Source organism: Rousettus aegyptiacus, unplaced genomic scaffold (assembly GCF_014176215.1).
Source record: "Rousettus aegyptiacus isolate mRouAeg1 unplaced genomic scaffold, mRouAeg1.p scaffold_m13_p_6, whole genome shotgun sequence".
Lineage (NCBI taxonomy): Eukaryota > Metazoa > Chordata > Mammalia > Chiroptera > Pteropodidae > Rousettus > Rousettus aegyptiacus.
The window spans coordinates 98530566-98552973 of NW_023416309.1; the positions used below are offsets into that span (position 1 = coordinate 98530566).

Consider the following 22408-nt stretch of genomic DNA (forward strand, 5'->3'; position numbering starts at 1 on the left):
CATATATAATTCTCATTTGTCCTCATATGGAAAATGGGGATAGTAAAATAAGGTCAAGCTATATGAAATTGCTATTTTTGAAGGTCAAAAATGATCCCGTATTGGCAAGTTCATATGATTCATTCAACCTAATAGCTTCTACCTCATAGTGTTATTGTGAAGATTGAATGAGCAATGCATATAAAATGCCTGGAACACTGTTTAGTTCATAGTAAGTAGATATTATTATTCTTAAATGAACCACATTATTATTTTTAATATAGTAATCACACTAGAAATCCTATTTATTTACAAACTTAAAAATCAAAAATTTAAATCCAACCTATTTATTTACTAGAATACAATGATAGAGGGCAAATTTATTTTTTCTGCAAACATTTGCAAGGCTGTTATTGATCACTAAAATGCAAAAAGGGTAAAAATACAATATGCATTCTTTTGAATTGGCTTCTTTCACGTAGCATAATGTTTTCAAGGTTCATCCATATTGTAGCAAGTGTCAGTACGTCACTCTTTTGTTATCGAGTAATATTCTGTCGTATGAATATAGCATATTTTTTTTTTATCCATTCGTTAGTCGACGGACATTTGTTTCCACTTTTGGGCTATTATGAATAATGCTTCTATAAACATTGTATACAAAAGAACACATTGCATGATTCCATTTATATGAAATGTCCAGATTAGGTAAATCCACAGAAGAAGTGGATTATTGGTTGTCAGGGGCTAGGAGGACCAGGAATGGGGGTGACTGCTAATGCAGTTTCTTTTTGGGGTGATGAACATGCTCTAAAATTAGATAGTGGTGATGATTGCTCAATCCTGTGAACATAAGAAAGACCACTGAATTGTACACTTTACAAAGATGAATTTTATGGCATGTGAACTATATCTCATTAAAGCTTTTATAAAAATAGTGAGGAACATTTTATAATATGTGTTCATCACATAAAGAAAGAGAACAGATTTATGCAGTTTTTTATTATAAGGAGAAACATTCTGCTTTGAGAAGCATTTCACTAATCTTGCTTTTAATCTACTCTCATTTCAAGCATAATGTGCTTCATTCTTATTCTGCTCAGCATTTATGATTGGAATTTGCCTCTCAAATTTTCCAAAGAGTTGAGTTGAGTTTTAAAAGGCAGTGGAGACAATAGAAAAAAAGCAGATATAATTCAAGGCTGGCAGTATTGCACTGATATTGAAAATTCTACGAAATTAACCAAGAAATTAGCTCGATCAAGAATCCAGGGGCCCCGAAAGGAGATTTCGCAATTCAGAAAGAGAAAAAATTAGAGAGAGAGGTTTATTTATATACACTCTCTGCTCTGTGAGGTTTAGTATAATTGGAATGTGCTGTGATTGTCAGGGACATTAATGAATTGATATTAGGTGTTCTGTAGCTTGTAATTAATGTGTTTCATAGTAAAATGACAGTAATGATGTTTTAAATATACTTAGTGCTCATTGGATTTCATTTTTTGCAGGCAATTTGCAGTTCCTTTGATTAAAACATTTATATTCAATTACAGACTGATAAATGGGTTTTTTTCCCCCCTCCTCTCATCACTAGAATGCATTCATGGTGCTTTCTGATGGCTGCTTTCCTGTAGGACACAAACATTTTAGCTACGTTTTTTCCAAAATCTCAGCAGCATCTCCTTCTGGCAGGTGTTTACGCAGATTCCATCTCTTTCATTTCAGATGTCACAACCTTGCCGTCCACTACCACTTCTTGCACGACTGTCCTAATCTTCCTGGTTTTCTTTATCTCTGAATTTAGATTTAAATATAAAATGTTAATTTAGATACATGACTCTACTGGTTTATGATATTCAACTTTTAATTATTATTATTTTGTATGTATTTCCTTCTTTTAGAAAAAAGTCTAACCCATTCTCTTTCTTAAATGATCTTAAGTCCATTTTATAAATAAATACAGAAAATGTGCCACTCTCCCCAAATTTACAAATTTTCTAGTCTCCCCACCCCCAAAGAGAAATATACAGTATTGAATCAAGCAAAATGCACATTTTCATTTTATTTTTAATTTTCAGGATCTCAGGACATCTCAGGACAACAATAGCATGAGGCCACAAAAGTCACCCTGTCATGGGGAGTGGGACAAATTTCCCATATGGAGAGTTTCTTTATGCGATGTGGTTTTCAGAATGGCTAGGGTAGTATCTGCTTACTTGAGAGCTGATCTCTCTTTACTTTTCACCAGTGGCAGGTAATAAGTGGTATGCTATTGAGTGAGAATTCAGTCTTATAAGAAATGTGTGAAAATTAGAACACTTACCTCCGCCCTCCAAGATGCTTATCTGATATCCTGTAGTGCTGTTTGTTTTTTTTTAAGAGATGAAAAAGAAACAGGAAAAAGTGTTATTGCCATTTTGAGAATGAAGCACCATCTTTTTTTTTGTTTCAAAATAAAGTCCGAGTGATGCGTGTTTTAATCCTGTGTATTTTTTTTCCCTTTTGCTATGCTTGTATCTTCTAACTTAAATGTCTTCCTTTTTATCTCGAAAGATACATAGCTTCAAAACTGACTCAGTTAACATATATGCTAGAAGTTTTTTCAGTTAAAATAACAAAACTACAATGGAAGTTGAAGTTTTACATTCCTTTGTTGGCTTTCTTTGCTGTGGTATCTGGTGACAGTTGCTGCTGCAACACTGATGACCTCTGTGACCTGTTGTTCAATTTATGGTCTCTCAATAAGAATTTTAAAAAGTTATTATATTGTCAATTAAATATTAATCATAAAAATCAACATTAGATAAATCATCTGTATAATCATCTAACTTTGTCCTTTGATTCAATGTCAAATACAAAGGCTGTACTTAGTATTTTGGGGTGTGTATACTTTTAGATCTCTTTTTGTTTTGTTGTTGGGGTGCGTGTGTGTGTGTGTAATTTTTTTTGTGCTAGGGATTGCATTGGTGCTGGGGAATGGGTGACGGGGTTTAATGTACGGACATTGAAATAGCACAGCACATAGATGTTGACTGACACGCAGTCCTTGGTTCTAAGGGCCTTACCTTCATATCTTCTCCTTCCAGAAGGCGACAGTAAGTAGCAATTTCCTGCTCAAGTCGGGTCTTTATGTCAAGGAGAGCATCGAATTCTTTGTTCTGGCGTTTTGCATCAGTCCGTATCTGCATCATTTGGGCCTCTAGAGTGTTTAGCAGTTTCTGGATGGCGGCCAGCTGTCTATGATAACGGGCTTTGGTATCCTGCAGTGTATGCTCCAAAGAGTCTTTCTATGAGCAAATGAAAAAGTGGACATTTCTTACTTGAGGACTTCATTTAAGAGGTGGCTTATTTTTAATTTCTTTTGAGTGGAACTTCTGCAGCAAGTTATTGTGGACATCATGCATATTTTTAGCTTTATCTCCCATTCTTTTCAGCCAACAAGGATCACTAGCTCTTGGGGTTTTTCTGTTTGTTTGTTCTTAGCTTTGCACTCACTGTTCTCTTATTGTGTATATTGTATTATTATTCTCAATATTTGCTTCCCCTTCCTGCGATTGTGGTGCCCCCTCCATGTAGAGGGTTAGACTTCCTCATCCTGTTGAAGCCAAGCTTGGTCATATGACTTTCTTTGGCTAATGAAAATACAAGTGCAACTGACAAATGCTTTTTCTGAGGAGGAGCTTTAAGAATGATCATAGGGACCGATCAATGCTCCTTTCTTTGTACCCAGTACTGGTGTACCCCAGCTAGGGTCTCCTCTGTCATCCGTACCCCAGAGCGGAAATACCATGGAGCAGAGCTATAGCCAGCTTGTGATGGGTGGTGTTGTGGTAAGCTGCTGTGATTTTCAGGGTTGTCACCATGGTGTAAGTTATCATGAGCTGACTGATTTGCTCAGCCTAGACTGTCTTTACTTTTGTTCTCCAGCTTAAAAATTCATCTCAAGTTTTTAGATCTAGTTTAAATGCCACTTTCCTGGTGAAATCTTCCACATCTACTTTTTCCTCTGCATCCTTCCAGTACATTGCTCTTTTCCTTGATTTCTTCTGTCTTTTTTATTATAATCAGTTGTTTAGTCCGTCTCCCTGCCAGCTCTTATGGGTCTTTGCATTTCCAGAGTTCCTAACATGGGCGCTTAATGAGCATACACTATGCTGAGAGCTGGAAGTTAGGTGTACTTTACCATGCTGAGATGGGACTTGAGGTTTATGCTCAAGTTCCGGTAGGTGCGACTCAGCTCCTTTAGTTGGATCTCACTGTCTTTTAAATCTGCAGCATTCACTGTGACTTGTTGCTGCAGAGTTTCAGTCTAAAATTTCCAAAAAGAAAAAATAAATAAGGGGGCAGAGAGAGAATGAGAAGAGAAGAGAGAAGAGAGAAGAGAAGAAAGAGTAGAGAGTTTTCTCTTTTTGGAGGACAACTTCTACCTTTGCTTATCCTTTAGAATTACGCTGCTACCTGTATTTTAAACTGTCCTTTGGCCTTCTGAAGGTTCTCCTGGGCCAACGCTTCATATTTCTGCCTCATTTCATCAATGATGGCACTGAGGCTCTTGCCTGGAACTGCATTCAGCCGCACATTGACAGTGTTGCCCAGCTGCTTGCGTAGGCCATCCACTTCCTATGAGAGTGAAAATTCTGATCGATTAGATTCTGAAGCATGTTTTCAAAAGAGACTGGGCAGAAAAGACAACAAATCATATAGCTTCTTTTAATGGGAATGAATAAAAAAAGAAGGATCATAATAACTTAGGTAGAGCTTTTTATGGTCCAGGTATTACTCTAAGTTATTTAATCCCAACAGAAACCTTATGAAAAGAAGTGAGGGCTGACATCATTATTGTCATCTTCACCATCATCACCACCACCAAACCTTCCTGCTCCTCTTTCTCGCCCTTCTCATTATTATTCTAGCCATTCCATCATTCCCAATACCAGCACTTCTGAATATTTTCTTACCTCCTGATGTTCTTTTTTGAGGATAATCAGTTCTTTATTCAGTTGTTCAATTTGAATCTCCAAGTCTGTTTTATATAGGGTTAGGTCATCAAAGAACTTAGAAAGGCCTTGGAGATCGGCCTCCACTGCTACGCGCATCCCTCTTTCAGTCTCATACCTGCGGATGAATTATTGAGCAGAGACAATCAAGCCCTGAAGCCAGCATAGAAGAGATAATCTTAACATAATGAAATAGATGTTTATGTGGTATATGAGATCAATTGCAATACATTATTATGTCCCCCTTTATACATCTCAAAGATGTTCATATTTACCCTATAAATATAATCTTTGTGATTTGGAGTGATTGGTTAAAACAAAAAAGCAATTTGAAATTACTTTTAAAAGTTCCTAAATGCTAGGATATATTAAATTTTTTAAAAAATTTGCTTTAACTGTGTTAGTGAAGGGTTCTCATTATTGCTATTAAACAATGGGTAGTTTGATTTACTTAATGAATGTATATGATCAATTTATTTTTACTACTTTGTAAACAGATACATCCAAGTGAATTATCTTAAAAATTCATGCATTCTCCTCTACAATTTTATATACTCCCATTTCTATTAAAGTAGTAAACTTAAAAAAAAAAACGATAGTGCAATGGGACACTCAGGCGTTGACTGCAATTAATGAACTTTGATATGAGTACGAGTGGTTGAACATGATCTGAATGGCTTTAATCATAGTCCCAGTTTTGGTTGGTCAGACTGTATTATGAAATGCTGGCAAACTAGAAAGCATCAAGAGTCACCCCTGGGACTTCAGTGACACACTTGTAGGCACTTGACGGAATGTGGATGACTCACTTGCAGAATCACTAAGGTAGACAAATGACTCTCTTTTTATAACAGAAAGGCACTTAGGCTGAAGGGGAGTTTTAAATTGCTTTGTTATCTTTCCGAAGGACAGAGTCAGGCTAAGTACATGAGAAGGTAGATGCCCGATTACTAAAGTAATGTTAGGCAACTAGAGCTAACCAACAAGAAAAGTAGTAGTTACTGGAGGTGTTCAGTTACGTACTGGGTGACCAAATCATAAGACCATGGGAGAGAGAAGTGCAGCTCTGAGTGCTGGGCTAGACCAGCTAGTGTCTAACACCCTTTAAACTCCCAAGACTCTGAAAATATTTAGTGGTGGCTCCTTTTCCAACAGTAATATGGAACGCTGAGTGTCGTGAAGGGCCACTGAAAGAAATTGCTGTATAGGAACTTCTTCCACGGTGTTAGAGAACCTACTTCAGTCTGAAGTCCTCAGCGGTCAGTTTAGCATTGTAAACTTTCAGGACACATCGAGCTTTTTCTTGTTGAGCCTTTTTAATCTGGAAAACACATGAGAAAGAATGACATTTTTGACTGGATAGAAGTTTTAAATGATTGTGTTGATCCTCAGGTATAACCGCCGTTATGTCAAAGATGATGTTCATTTCAATAATATCTGCATGGAAATAGAAAGGAAGAATAATGGTATGGGTATTTAACATAATAGACTTGTGAAATGCAAGTCTAGTCCCAGGGTTTGGTCAACTTCCTTGTGATTTTACAAAAGGAGAATTTAATTCAACTTGAGCCACCAAACCTTACTGAGTGCCTTGCCTTTGATGATGTTTCTGCTTCAAACATTCCTCTTAGCTCCTCTCACTTGGTGAACTCCTCCTCCCTCTCCTCTGCATCTTAGCTTAGACATCATTGCTTCAAGCCTTCACTGATTTCTTCAAAACAGAACTGGCTGAACTGCCTGTGCTTTCATTGCCCTACACAGCCCTCCATGCTAGTGTTTATCCCTCTGTGTGGCATAAATATTGTCATTGTCCATGCCTGTTTTTCCCTAAATCGCATTATGTTCAACATCATATTTCCCAGTGCACAGCATGGTGCCCAGCACCTAGTTTGTCTACTAAATACTTGCTGATGAATGGACACTCGTTATGTGGTAGGAGTGGTGCTATGTAGTGGGGCTATCAGGATGGATAGCGTCTGATCTTAAGAAGCCTTTCTCTAACGGGTGACTTCCCTAAGATACATATGGATCAGAAGTCTTCTAGTAGAAGATGTTATAATGACATGTTTCTTTCAGCAGGTCCCGTCCTGGAGAGAACTGCCTTCCTTCAAATACTGGGTCTGTCCAGCTAGGTGGAAAAAAATTGCTGTGCCTGTGTATTTGGGATGATCCAAAGTAGATTCAGAAACAGCATCCATGAGAGAGATAGGGGAGAATGGTTGGTTGCTTTTGAATGTTTTTAATGGGAGCCTGAGAAGAATGACCTGTTGGCAGAAAGGACAGTTTAAACACCTTTGCCTCACGTCCCCAGAGTTCCTGAGACCCCAAGGTAACTTCCTTTAGAATCTGAATCAAATCCTACTGATGTCTAATACAACACAAGAGAAAGAGACTTGCTGGTAAATAAGTGACCTTTGCTCTAAAGCAAAATGAATGTTAAAACAGAAAGAAAACGATAGGGACACTTTTCTTGTTTAGATAAGAATTTTAAAGTGGTGCAAGTGTTCTGTGTGATATCTGAAATCTTTAACCAGGAGTAAAGTCTTCTTTTGTTCTACACAATTGATAAAACAGAATTCTACCTTTCTTGGGTAACACGGGAGCAGTTTCTCATATGATTGCAATAAATTTGAATTGAGGGCAATAGAAAATTTTATTACTGTAGAAGTGGTTTCTGTTCTGCTTGGTGATGATGATCAGATTATGAAGCAGGACATTTTAAAATCCAGATATCATTAAGACCTATACCCCTTCCCTTCATTTCCACCCTGAATAACTTTATCATTGAAATCTGATACAAGTATTCCAATACTTGCATTATACAATTTACATAAATGAAAGGAGGAAACTAAATTAACTGGGGTTTCAAAGGTTCATGGGTACTAAGTCAAACACTAAGAAAGGTTTATTATCAGTTCAAAAATTTAGCTCTTTTTAGGAAAAAATGTTTAGTGTTCACTTAGTCCTGACCTGGTAAACTATGACAAAAGTACAGATTATATGACTGGAGGATAAAATCTTTGTATTTTATACATAATTAGATTTAAAAACTTTAAAAAGTATACCTTACAGTTATCCTATTTTGTAGTCAGGTACTCCAGCGTTAAGAGTAGATGATAGAATATACCTTTTTTATAGGTGTAGCATTTCAGTCTAATTTGCTTTACAACATCTGTCTAGACACACCTAACATAGGGGCCCTCTTGATACATGGTGCAGCTAAAGAGTGGAGCAGAAAACACAAGCCTCATCCCTCACCTGATTTTTCAGCTCTTCGATTTGTCTGTAATATGCGCTGTAGTCTCGACTGGTGCTGGGTGCGTTTTTTTCATACCACTGCTTGACCTTTTTCTCAAGTTTGGAGTTAAATTGATCCAGGGTCCGCACTTTTTCTAGGTAGCTTGCTAGGCGGTCATTTAGGTTCTGCATGGTCATCTTCTCATTGCCAAAAAGCAGGTCACCATTTCCATAGTTCACCCAGTGTCCGGAGTTCGAGATGCGGGTGCCATGGCCCCCAGCTCCCCCATAGACACTGGGTGGAACCCTCCGGTGCTGATTGACCCCCTTATACATGCCTCTCATGTTGATTGCAGTGCTCTCTGAGGAGGACTCAGGCTTCTTTGGAAGCTTCTGTCAGGGAAATTCACTGAGAATTCTAGGAGGGAGAATCCATAACTTCAGGCAGGGTCTGTTCCTCGGTGGTGGCTAAACTGACCTTTTATAGAGTTCACAGCAAAGAAACTCCTCCTCTGCTGCCATCTCACCTTAGGCTGACACCACAGTCCACCTGGCCTTGCTTCTCCGCACCCTGTTTGTTCAGCAGTCTGTTTAATTCCATTCCAGAAATTACCACTAGAGGCATTTCTTAGAGGCTTTTCTCAGGGGTGACTTCTTTTTTTTAAACATGGGTAACAAAAGGAAACAGGAAGGGGTATTCTTTTAGCCTTTGCACCTGCCTTGGCAGATTTATTTCATCCTAATATACACATGAAGAATATTTGCAATCTCCATGAACAATTTAGGTCTCTAAAAAGACAGATGTGGGTACAAAATAGTAAGTCACACTGGCGATAAAGAATAATGTTTAAAAAAATTTAAAATATATCTTTTCCTTTTTAGTGAGCAAACTTAAGTTCTATTCTCTTAGTAAATTTTAATTATACAACAGTGTTATCAACTATAGTCACCATGTTTTACATTCGATCCTCAGACATTGCTCATCTTATATCTGAAATTTTGTACTCTTTTATCAGCCTTTTCCTATTTCCTCCAACCCCCAACCCCTGGCAACTACTTTTCTACTGTCTCTTTCTATGAGTTTGAGTATTCCTTCTCCTTCTTCTTTTTTTTAGATTCCACTTGTAAGTGATACCATACAGTATTTGTCTTTTTTTGTCTTGCTTATTTCACTTGGCTTAATTCCTTCACGGTCCGTCCACATTGCTGCAAATAGCAGGATTTCCTTCTTTTTTTATGGTTGAGTAATATTCCATTATGGACTCTTAGGTTATTTCCTTATCTTGTCTATAGTGAATAGTGCTGCAGTGAACACGGGAGTGCAGATATCTCTTTGAGATACTGATTTCATTTCCTTTGGATATACACCCCGAAGTAGGATTGCTGGATCATATAGTACTTCTATTTTTAATTTTTTGGGGAATCTCTATACGGTTTTCCAGAGTGGCTTACCTATTTATATTCTCACCAACAGTGCACAAGGGTTTCCTTTCTTCAAATCCTCACCAGCATTTGTCATCTTTTGTCTTTTTGATGATAGCCATTCTAACAGATATGAGGTGATAATCTCATTGTGATTTTGATTTGTATAAGAACGGTGGTTTATATGAGTTGATAAATTACTCTTCAGAATCTCTGTAGTATGCTTTTTTTTTTGGCTATTAAGTTTATTCTTGTTTAGAAATCGTTTTATTAGGCTATTAAAATATTTTGTACAAACACAAATCTTGAATATTTAAAACAGGAATGAAACATTTATATACACTTGGAGATATAGTTTGTGGAAGTGAATTTAGGTAAATGGTGGATAGATGATTTTGAAGAATTTTTTCCCCCCTAATTCTGATGTTCTAAGACTAGATAATTTACTAAAATTTCTTAGTCACTGCTTGGTGTTAGGTCTCATTCCTTAGAAACTTAAAACAAATAGTATAGAGCTTTTCACATGACCCGATACCTGGAGGAGTCTCTCTGCCTTTATAAAGTCAGCTCAATACCCACCGTGAGACAGACCTTGCTCCACCTATCCTAAAGCTACGGCTGTTCCTCCTAGAATCTCCAGTGGATTTCACTGGCAGAAGCTTCCACAGAAGCCTGATTTCCCCCAGCAAGTCTCCATACTCACAGCTGGAGCAGAGCAATTCCTTGTATAGAAGCTACTGCCTGAGTGTCAGCCTCCAGACATATGGTGTGCTATGGGTGTGATCTCATCAGCGGGAATGTGGTAAACACTGTTGAACGGAATGAGATTTGTTCATTTGCTCCCCGTCAATCAACATCCCCCCCCCGCCCCCAAATGCACACCTCCCCAGAAACACTTAAATTGTTTCCTTAATCAAGTTAAAGGGATTAGAAAAGTTACAAAAAATACTTTATTAATTCTCATCCTGATAATTTAATTAATTGAAGTTTTTATATAATTAAAGCAAGTAAGCAAGCAAGCAAACACAAAAGAAAAAACCTAAAAAAAGGCATATCTAAAATCTTTGTGTATTCTTTCTGAAGAATTTGGAACTTACCTGTTTTGGTGGCTCTTTTTAGTAGTTGTTATGGTTCTTCCACTGAAAACCAATGGCTTTTTCATTTTTGAGGATTTTTTTTTTTTACTAATTTTTTTAAAAATAAGGTAAGATTATATAATTTATTATAAACAGCATGTTTTATAATAATACTTTGTATTAAAATTTGCTTCAGTTACATTCCAAAAGTAAAAATTGCGAGAGAGTTAAATCTACTTCGTGCATTTTGTGGTATATGTGTGATGCTTCTTCCTTATCTTTTTATGTGTTAACATTTAATTAGAATAATTAAAAATAATTTTTAATATTTTGGAAAAATAACTTTATGTGTTATTCCACCAATTTTTGGTCAGTATTTGTAGGTTTTTGGATTTCAACTTTAAATTAAATATTATACAGTAGCAGTATTTAATGGGGTTCAGCCATCCAATCTACTCATTTATTGGAGAAGAAAAATTCCTACTGTGAAGACTTGTTTATATAAGGGCGGGATAGTTTAACGGCTCCTATATCACACTGAGTTTTATGTTTTGATAGATTTTTATATTTAATAATATGACCACAGGAAATCAGGGTACTATTTCACAGCAGTTAATTTTTCTGAATTATACCTGAGGACTAGATACAGATCCTATTGACTTGTTCATATACAAGCCATGAATTTATAACCCCTGATATTACAGGCTGTTAGATGACTGCATCTGTAAATAAATATTTATTAGATTCCAGCTTCCTTGTAAATAGTAGGAGATGCATTTTTAGCTCTGAGACAGACTCTGCCGAGGGCGTTAATGATTAATGTTAACTATGGCCAGTATTTTGGAGAGTTATCATAAGCGTTATAGTTTTCAGAGGACTTTAAACTATTTTCCCATTATGAACAAGCTGTTGCAGCCCAGATATGATACATATAGAATCTGCAATCTCTTGTGGGGGGCGGGGTTGTCTTCCCCAGACATCTCAATTAGGACACATTACTCTCACTGTTTGAGAAGGATGGCATATAGGAACTGTGGGGATTTGCAGGTGTTGTGGTTCTAGATACCTGACTTAACACAAAGTTAAGTCTGAAAATATTATGGCTTTTGTACTTTAAAAACTGGTGTATTTAGTGAAATAGTTACAAATGAAATGATATGATGTCTTTGGCCTCAAAATAATATGGAAGGGAGAAGGAGGGTGAAAGTATAGATAATGGAAGTTTGGCCATGAGTTATTTGTTGAAGCTGAGAAATGGGTACATGGGGATTTAGTATACTATTCTAACTACTCTAGTATTTATTTGAAAATTTCTATAATAAAACATTTTAAGATCCCGATGCATTAAACTTACATTGTTGTATTTTACACAGTTAATCTGGCATATTCAGGTTTTGATTTGTATTTATTTGGTAATTCTGCCTTGCTGTGCTTCGATGAGTTGGTAAATTTGTTGTCTCATAGTGACTCAAACATAGTAGGCATTTGATATCCACTTGCCATATGCACAATGAATAAGTGGATGAATAAAAGTGCTGATTCCTAGCTTCAAGGAGAGAAGAGGCATTTGTGGGGAGGTTCTTGGTGCCCATTGACTGCAGTTTCTGCTAGTCATGTTAAGGAAGTCAGAGGTGCGACCCAGGAAGGAGTTTCATGACATGGAATATGGCGGACTGGATACCCCTAATGTCCCCGTCCCGAGTGTTCCTAATGGAAACAACTGAAGTTTATTGTCTATTTCTTCCTTTCCTTCTTTCTCCCCTTTCTCCTCTCCCCCTCTTCCTTCATCTATGTATGTATTTATCTATTTTTTCAAACCTATTACAGACCTATTATGAAAGGAAAGATTCCTCAGAGATCAGAAAGGAAATGAAAATGGGAACCTTAGGAGAAACGTGAGATAGCTGTCTTGCATCCTGTGGCTTTCTGCTCAGTCATGGAGATGTTGAGCTTCCCTTACGGTGTCTGTAAGGGCACAGGTGATAACAGTAGCATCTAGGGCCTGCTTAAAGTGGGAATACATGATAAATAAAGCCACCACAAAGAAAGGTACAGTAAGGAAAATCTTCCATCTCAACCTTGGTGCTTGGTGCAGAGGAAAAACAAATCTTCCCTGAGATTTTATAGCCACAGCTAGCCTGACACAGTTTGTTGTCTGTGTCTACCCATGTCTGTGTGTCATCTGAAAACCTCAAGTGGAGAATTTAAAGTGGTCCTTGATCAGAGATGCCTTTAGCCAACCGGCAGCAGGAAGCTCAAATCCTCTCTAAAATAACACAACTTCAACTGAGGCTCAAAGTAGCTCTACAGATGGAAGTCATGTGGATTGTGAACACACCAAGAAACAATGGAATTGGACCTACTGAGACATTAGCTGTGGAATCATCAGGAGATTATAATATGTCCATATTAAGGTATTTTAGTAAATAAAAGATAAACTTGAAAACTGGATCAAGTACTAAGACATTATAAAGTTTACCAAGAAGATTTGAAAATAACCCAGAAGAAATGAATAATATAATTAAAATGAACAGCCCAGTGAATGGGCGCATGAATGGATTAAGCAAGGCTAAAGAGAGAATTACCGAACAAAAAGATAGCTCTGAGACGTTACCCAGGATGCAGCTAAGTGACAAAGGAGTCGAGAGACATGAAGTCTAGATTAAGGAGGTTTAAATATTTTGAATCAGAGTTCCAGAAAGAGACAAGGAAGAATGGGAAAAGGAGGCATTCAATGAGATAAGAAGTGAAAATTTCCAGAATTGTTTAAAGAAAGTACTCAGATCAAGGGAACCTAATAAATTGCAGGCCAAATAAATAAAAACAAAGCACATTTGTTCACAGCAGAGCAGAAAACATGTACGTACCTGTCATCTAGAAATTCCATCCCTAGATATGTATTCCAGAGAAACTCTTTCACATACTTACCTGAAGACATGTACAAGCATGTTCACGGAAGCATTGTTCACACACACACACACACGCACACACAGCAACCCAAACGTTCATCAACAGTAGAATGAATAAAAATGTTGGAGTAGGTTCATGCAAAGGAATACTGTGAAGCAGTTTAAAATGGATAAACGACATTCGTGACATGGATGAATTACTCAAATGACTGCTTAACAAGCATAATGTTTAGTGAAAGAAATAAAATACAAAGGAATGTATCCAGGACAATTCAAGTGATATAAAGTAGAAAAACAGACAAAGCCTGTGTAATATGTGATTCAGGACTGTATATAAGATAGTGTGGTAGATTGCAAGCAGAGGTCACGGATTCCTGCTGTAGCTGTAGCGGTAGGCACACCCCTTTAGCATGTCTTCTCAGAGTCTGGGGAGTGCTACATCGTTTCCATTTTTGAGGCTCGCGATATATTAAACAAATGAAAAGAAAAAAAACAAAGTAGGGTAACCAAAATTATCACGTTTAAAGTATTTTTATTGCCTAGACATTACCATATTCAACCAAAAGTTTTATAATACAATATATTTGTACCAATCACAAGATTTATAAAACATACTTAGTTTAGTGCACTATATAGGCTGTGTGGTCCAGTGCTAGGATACAGTGTTGACCACTGGGATGAATATCTTCTTTCAATCCTGGAAGTGATCACTGAAACCAGAAGTCTCTGCATTTGAATTTAATGTCCAAAGTCTCTGCCTGGGAAGTCTGCTAGGCCAAATGGTCCTCCTCATCCCTGAGATTGGCCCGATGTCTGGATTATTTCACCAAAGCTTGAGGTTACACCAAGGACAAGTGGATATTTTATATCGGCTTGACTAAGAGCCAAACCGAATTCCTTCCAAAACAGAGGAATAATTAATTTGTCCTTGAGAAAAATTCTAGCTTCTCTTCTTAAAATCACAGTTAAGGAATTAGCGACAATTTAAAAATACCAGCGTAGTTCCTGCTTCTGGCTGTCAGCAGTTCATACATGTTAAAAGTCTCAAAACGCCTGCCTGCAGAAAAATCTGACGATGTCACCTGTACGAGAAACTTGTGCCACTTATGTGGGCAAGTCAGATACGGAGCTGTCGAAGACCTAGCTTCTGCCCACCTTTCCAGAGGCCCCTTCTCACTGTCCACGCCTCAGGCTCTACACGTCAGTAACACAAGCCACTGATGTTCCTCAAGTCTGTGCCTCTGCATGTGCTGTCCCCTTCTCTTTTTTTGGGTGTCATTTGTTCCAGGAAGCCATCCCTGTGCTCCCAGATTCCCTTCTTTCCCAGGTGATCAACTGTCTTGGTTTGCCTGAGACTGAGAAGCTCTCTGGGATATGAGACTTTCAGTGTGCAAACCAGGACAGGCCCAGGCCAGCCGGGACAGTCGGTCACCCTGTTCATCGCTCCCGTGCACGCTCTTGGGTTCGATTCCTCCGTCGGGTGGATGGGCGTGCGGTGAAAGGAATAGGACAAGATAAGGATGACTTGGGTGACTGAGTAACGATGGAGGTGCCATTTACCAGAGGGGACACTGGGACAGAGCTGGGAGAGGACCTGGGGAGTGGTTGTCACAAAGAGGTCCAGGTCGTGTTCATTGGTGGACAAGCCGAGTTGGCAGTGCCTGCGTCGCTAGATCAAGCGGCGAAAGCCTGCATGAAGGTGACCGTCGAATACTCAGACCTGGAGGGAACTGGGCCGTAGATGTGCAATAAGGTATAGGACGATTGCTTCCGACCTCGACGGTTCTCGCCCTATTCTTCACACGTGTCACCACTGGAATTCTTGTTCACTCTGTCTTTCCAAACCCCAGAGCCAAACCTCTGCACGGACAGGCCACAGTGCCCGGGAGAAGCATAGACCTCACTGCTGCCTGTAAGTTTTCTCTTTCTCTAGACTATGCTGCATTAGCACATAATCAAGCATTTCATTCCCTGTGACAACCTCTAAAAATGTAGTATTTATGGTGCTCAAGTGCAATTTGTGAAAGATTAGGAAATCTTGCCTAGATTTAGCTAACTAACTGGTAATATCCAATTAGCATTGAACTTTTTAGACTACAAGGGAAGAAATGGTCATTGATTCTATTTTATGATGTACTTTTATGTTATATGAGCAACCCAAACTTAGTATTTTTGAAAACAAATAAGCAAGTGGCAATTGTCATGTGCTTTTATTTTTCACAGTGCTTATTTTTATTATACAAAGAACGAAAAGCCCTCCTATCTGGAAGAGACCTTGAGAAGCACGTAGGCCATTCTCGTTTTCCAGACAAGAAAGCTGAGGTGTTCGTAGATGAAATGACTTGCCTATAGCCACAATACAAACATAGGAAGTGAGATTAGTCAACATAACGTTTGCTTTCTAAATTGATTTTCAGTAAGTTTGCCTGACCCGGGAAAGCTATCTTGCAAACACCACTTTGATGTATAAATAAAACACTCACCAATTCATTACTGCTTAAAAGACTGATAGAAGGTATCTGCCCCACACATTTTAGTTATCACCCTGAAGCTAAAGACCTACTCTTTCAATATCTTCCTTCATTTGCCCCTAATGGCACAGAACTGAAATAGGTGCTCTAAGTTGGGGTAGTGATCACTTGTCCCAGAGTACTTCAAGAGCAAAGCACAGAGTATACAAATACATCCAAGTAGATGAAGAGATGTATTATTAATTATTCTTTCAGTACACAAACGGCAGATGTGTTCACATTTCAGCTAAGTTGGGTGTTATATCATTACTTTTAAATGTGCGCACATTGAAGTTAAAAAATTGTACAAAGGAGACAATTGATTAAAAGAGAACCTAAGATGCTTATTTGAAAATTTGTTGCAGAGTATGTGATGGAACTTGAAAAGAGGGAGAGAGAGAGCGAGCAAGAGAGAGAGATGGAGAGAAAGTGAGCTTTTCCTGATGTCTGATTTTGAAAGGAGTTGTAAACAGGGTTTAGTAAAACTGCTCATAAAAAGCTAATTTTGACAACTAGCTTTTAAACGTAGAAAAATAACCTGGCAAATGAATCAAATCATTTGTTCTTCAATGAGTATTTGTTGAATGCTTTAGGTGGTCAGACACTGCTTGCAAGGAGCTTGTGGTCTAGCAGAGGAAATACTGACATGGATTTTGATTTTAATTTTCATGTGTGTAGATGAGAAAGATGAGGAAGTGTAAGATGTGATAACAGAAGGCTGAGACCCCAGGGACCCTGGAGATAAAGAATTAGATGAGTTAAGTTGGTCTGAGGCTCGGGGGTTCAGGCTATGCATTAATTGTAAAATTGATATGCTGGCATATAATAAGGTAATAAATCCTTAGATAATTCTGCTTGGGCATCAGAGGATTAGGAGAAAACAACCCCACTGTGAGGAGCCCCATTTAACCTGATTCAGAAAAGTGAAGGCAGAGAACCACTATCACTGTCACTAGGATTCACTAGTGACAGTAACTACTGCAGATAGTATAGCTTTTTGCAGTTTTGCGTTTTGTTCCTGTGATATGTTTCCTAGCCTTATAACCAGGGGCTTTACACCTTTCTGGGGATTTCCTGGGTGTCAGTGGAAACTTAGCTTTATTAATATTTTTCAAGAATGAATTGCTATTCTTCGACTCACAACACAGTTAATATTTTTGATGCTTCATGTTCCACAAAGACCTCTTTGTTTGGTGTTTTCTACTTTTTTAAGCAATGAAAAAGTAGGAAAAGCCTGGAGCAATTTCTTATGTGTTGACACATATGTTGAGGGATACTTAATAATGGCTGCCCAGGGCAAAATGTAACGGGATTTTATGGGCAAGTCTTATGTTGATAGAGTGGACAGACTGGGAGCTACATACAGTTTTTCAAAATAAATGCATCTCTGTGAAATGAGGTGTCAGGAGGAATACAGTTTTCAGAAGCCTGGAGTAATTAAGGTGCAATGTATTGGTTCTGAGGAGCTGACATTAATGTTGACACATGATGTTTCTGGGCAATTTGATCTATACCAATAAGTCATTTTGTTTCCTACTGCAGGATTCATTTTGTTCCTAAGCCATTTGAGGCTTTATTAAAGGTTTACCTGGTGGCTTTTTAAAAGCACAGTATTTACTGCGGCGTATATTAAGTCACCACTTAGGTTTATTGAACATAATAGAATGGCATTCAACCAGAATTCAGGTTTTTAATCTCTAATTCAGATCCTTTTCTCCCCTCCATAATGCTGACATAGTGCTTTAGCACTGTCAAAATGGAAAAACTATTCAGCAAAATTGAACCTAGAAGCAATGATCAATTAGTTGAGTAAAAATGGAAACCATTTTTTCTGGCCTGTCACACTTTGTGTTAAAACCATGATCCTTAATCTGCTTTGTCACCGTGATTAGGGCCATTCTGTCTTCATCATTTTGTGTTTTAATATTCCAGGAATTTTATCTAACATTTTTAATGTGGAAACTTGAAACGTTTTAAAGACTTTGTTCTTTCGATATGTCTGTCTAAATGGATTTAGCACGTAGTTTGCAAATTATCTCAGAGCTATAGTATTTTAAAATTGTTCTAAGATATTGCTATACACACATGATAATTTCCAAGGTAAAAGCTGTCATAAAATTCTTCTTGTAGGATGAACCAGCTCTTTTGATGAGGAAAGAATAAAGTCACTAGAAACAAAAATGACTTCAAACCTGAAACTGACTCAAAAATTTTAAATCAGTCTTTCAAAGATCATTTCAATACTTGTGCTTTTATCATAAGACAATTTATTTGTACTGATTTTGAATTATTCTTCCATTTTTCTTTATAAGCTTATTTGCCCAATGTGTTACTCTTATATGCCTCTAATCCAGTTTGTGCTGTGCATTTTCTTATCATAGGTTAGGTAAACCGTTTTATCATGAGCAGACCTAAGGTAGAGTTTGGTTTAGCCCTTGTTTGAATCAGAGGCATCTAGTTAGGTCTTTCATAATTAGGAGGTTGAGATATTTTAGCAAAAAATGAAGGCAAGGCAGGCCCAAAATGAGACAGGGACAATTTTTTTTTTTTAATTCAATGATGTAATGAATGACACCACTGTTCTCATCATAGCAGTCTTTTCTGACCTGTTTTGAGAGGGAGGAAGAAGGGGAGAGAGTGAGGGGGTCTGTTTAGTTTCCTAATTCATAGGTTTTTCATGATGTCAGAGTCCCTCCCCCAGGCTTGGCTTCATGGGCGCATGACCTTTGAAGGGCCTAGCATTTGGTTTAATGCTCTGTTGTCACAGTTTGACATTCTTAACGGTTTTGAACAATAGGTCCCATACTTTCATTTTGCACTGGGCCCTGCAAATTATGTAGCTGGTCCTGCCCTCCGCTAGGCTTGTACTTAATTTTCATCTGCAGCCATAAGAGAGTTAAGTGGATTAGGTAGGTTTTGGGAGGAGCTAATGCTCACTTTCACTTCCCCATTACCGTTATCTCTTTATAGCCTGAGAAATAAAAAAAAAGATAACCCAGGATTTCAGGGGGAATTGGGCTCAATAATTCATTAGATAATAGTGTCTTAGAGCCAGATGTCATGGAAGGCTAAATGCTGTAACTATGTAACAGAACATCATTCATCTCCAAACAAAGAATAAGTTTCGAAATCAACAGGTATAAGTAGCCCCATCATCCTACAGCCTATTTGGAGAAGCCGATTAATAAATCAGTACAAGTGTTAATGAGAAGTTTGGAGACATACAGGAAGGATTCCCAAATCCAACTGTATAAAAGGGAGTCATTGGTTACCCGGAGGTGGTCACATGCCAGTGCAGCATTCAGTTGGCCAGGTGACCAGGAAAAGGAACAAGGGGGATGGCTAATGCATCTTGAGGGCGCTGTAATGAATGACTTGTGGTTAAGCCACATACTAGAAATCTGAGAATTCATTCATTCCTTCCACAAATTTTCAGTGCCTGCTATGTGTGAGACATTGTTCTGGGCCACAGAGATACTTTGGTGAACAACACACACAAAAATTTCTGTTTATGGAGCTTTATTCTAGCTAGAATTGTATGTAGAGGGATACAGTAAACTGTGTTGGCACATTCAATTGTATCATTGTGTAAAATTATATAAGTAAATTATAAGATAACATGATATAATTATGCAAGAAAGGTAGAGAAAAGAGAACTAGGTGGGTGGGGTGGTATAAGAATCCTGTATTGTCATCTTTCACAATAGAAATCTAGGTCTTTAATATCTTTAATTGAATAATCAAGAAATAGCAGTCTAAGCATGTTCTTTAGAAACATACAAGTTAATACCCAGAGAAATAGGTAAAAAATATTTTGGAGAGGAAGATTCAGAAGTGGGGAGACTGGGGACTGATATAGTTTAGTATGAGTCTTGTAGAATATTTGACTTTCCATTCATTCATTCATTCATTCATGAATATTTGTAAGTATTATATGTGTGTGCTATAGGCCCTGTTGTAGGCACTGGTGAGAAAGTAGTAAAAAAAAAAAAAAAAACCCAAACAAACAAACACAAAAACACCAAAGTTTCTGCCCGCGTGGAATTTCGATTCAGGTGAAAAGACCATGCAGAGGATGACCTTTGTTACGGAGACGAATGAAGGGGCCAGGTGGAGGTTGGGTTGGGGAATCTCCCAGGTGCAAAGGTCCAGAGGTGTGAGTGTGGGTGGAGCAGCGGGAGGCCCAGAGCTGGTACTGAGGGATGGAAGGGAGAGTGGTAGGAAAGGCGGTCAGAGGTAAGTGGGGGTGGTGTGCAGACAGCAATGCCTGCAAGGGCTCTGGCTTTCACTCTGCTTCACGTGGGAAGCCATTGAACTTTCTGAAGTAATCCCCTGAATATTTAAAAAGAGACATGCAGACCACACTTTATAAGACTGCTCTTAAATTAATAGAATAGATGATATGCACTTTTTCAACTGTATATTTTTCTTTACAATTATTACTTGAAGTGTAGAGTAGTAACAGTGGTAGCAGATGCATAGTTTCGAATGCAAAGAAATTAAAATAGACCTTTTGAGGCATGCTTTTCTCGCTCAGGCCTGCTTCTACATCTGGAAGTATACTTTCCCTTCTAATAAAGCATTACTTTTCTGCTGTAAAAGAAAAAAAAAAGAAAGGAAAAGAAAAAAAAGAAAAATTAAAATAAAAGCTAAAGAACACACTAGTAATGATTCAGAGTGAGGCCCTTAACACCTCCCAAGTGGAGTCAGAAGCTGAGGGCTCTGGTAACCCAGGCAGAGTCTGAGTAACTAGAGTCACCTTCATTCGTGTATCCATCCAGTCCATCCATCTTTCCCTCCACCATCTGATCTTTAGAGGTTCCGAGAGCCTTGTGTCATCTAGGTGCAGATATGAGTAAGCCTGTTCTCCCCTCCAGGATTGCCAGTTCAGGCAGATAGGCTAGCTGAGAGCTTGCAGGTGGAGCAGATACATGGGAGCACCTGGTGGAAGTGGGGAACAGGCGGAGACTGGAACAGGCAACATGAGTGTTGTACCACAGACAGCATCTGGCAGAGATGGTATTCGAATCACAAAAGATTGTTTGGTACTAAAGCAGCTTTCCCCTTCCTTAGAAAAATGCCTCTCAAGCCTATTCACAGCCTTTGTATTCCAGGATAACCAAACAATTTTCTGCGTCTAATTTAGTTTATAGGCACATCAATCATATGACGAAGGTACTCCAGATAAAGGTAAAACACCACCACCACCAACACTTCCTTTGTAAATGAGTAGGGGTCTCTCGTTAATAGGGTTTATATGGTCCGTTTGTTTCGCTGCCGATCAACCTCGAATGCACTGATAAAATTTCTGAACCTTGAAGTTTGAGGACTGGACCTTTGCCAGTAAATGCATTTGGAATGAGTAAGCATATAAAGTTCAGTGACTTTGGAAGGCTCGCCTGGACATATTCTGTCCATCTTATTATAAATACAGGTGTACAAGTGTAACCAACTGCCACATAGGAAACCCAGCATAATAATACTTAGCAATGTATCCCACAAAATGGCCTATCTGAAGAAACGGGCTAAACTAACCCCAAATTCAATTCAGGGCTATTAAGTGTGGTGTGGACACAGTGTCTAACATAGTAAGTACACAATTGATGGTTAGTAAGTGAGTAAATGAATGAATGAATGAAAAAAAAGGGGTCCATTTGATCTGTTTAAAAGAGGAAGAAATGTCTCCCCCCCCCCTTAAAAATCCTTCTTGTTATTTTGGTGTCCACTGCCAATTAAAATGTATTTTGTTATGTTTCTTAATCTAAATAAGGAATTTGAGTGTATGTTTCTGTAGGACAATGAACAAAAAATCGTTTCATATCAGCTTCACCCTGGGAAGGAACACAGGACCTGCAGTCAAGAGACATAAGATTTTACTCTGTTACTGTGACCAAGTTTTTTTACCTTTAGGAAATAATGTTTTTGAAGATAAAATGAAACATTTGGGTTCTAAATTCTTGAGTCCGTGTTTTGACTTAAGAAAGTATTTGTTTACTTCTTGCTCCCTCTGCTGGATGATTGGCTTTCTGCTTTGCCTTTATAATAAATTTATAGCTCTAGAATTTTCTTTTTTCTTTTTTCTTCTTTTTTCTTTTGTATTTAAAAATCCCCAGGTTTATACTGAATTATAATTAGACTCAGAGAAACCCTTGAACTCAGTGGTTCCCACCCTCAAGCCCCACGCCGGCATCTCCTGGGGAGCTTGCTGTTACAGGCCAAGGATATAATTTAGGCTTTTACTGTGTTCAGTGTTTATGTCTTGGAGGATGACATTTGGC

The 22408-nt window shown here is 38.1% G+C and overlaps 2 protein-coding genes across 2 annotated transcripts in view; one reads left to right on the plus strand and one right to left on the minus strand.

Moving 5' to 3' along the window:
* LOC107513775 (keratin-associated protein 4-3-like) overlaps positions 1 to 22408 on the plus strand; it is a 289405-nt gene that overhangs the window by 46165 nt on the left and 220832 nt on the right. The window lies entirely within an intron of this gene.
* KRT20 (keratin 20) lies at positions 1659 to 8558 on the minus strand. The gene is made up of 8 exons (XM_016150798.2): positions 8235 to 8558; positions 6215 to 6297; positions 4938 to 5094; positions 4438 to 4599; positions 4163 to 4288; positions 3040 to 3266; positions 2303 to 2340; positions 1659 to 1773 (listed from the first exon to the last, which is right to left on the minus strand). Exons 1-8 carry the CDS (start codon positions 8556 to 8558, stop codon positions 1676 to 1678), a joined length of 1215 nt encoding a protein of 404 aa, XP_016006284.2. The 3' UTR covers positions 1659 to 1675.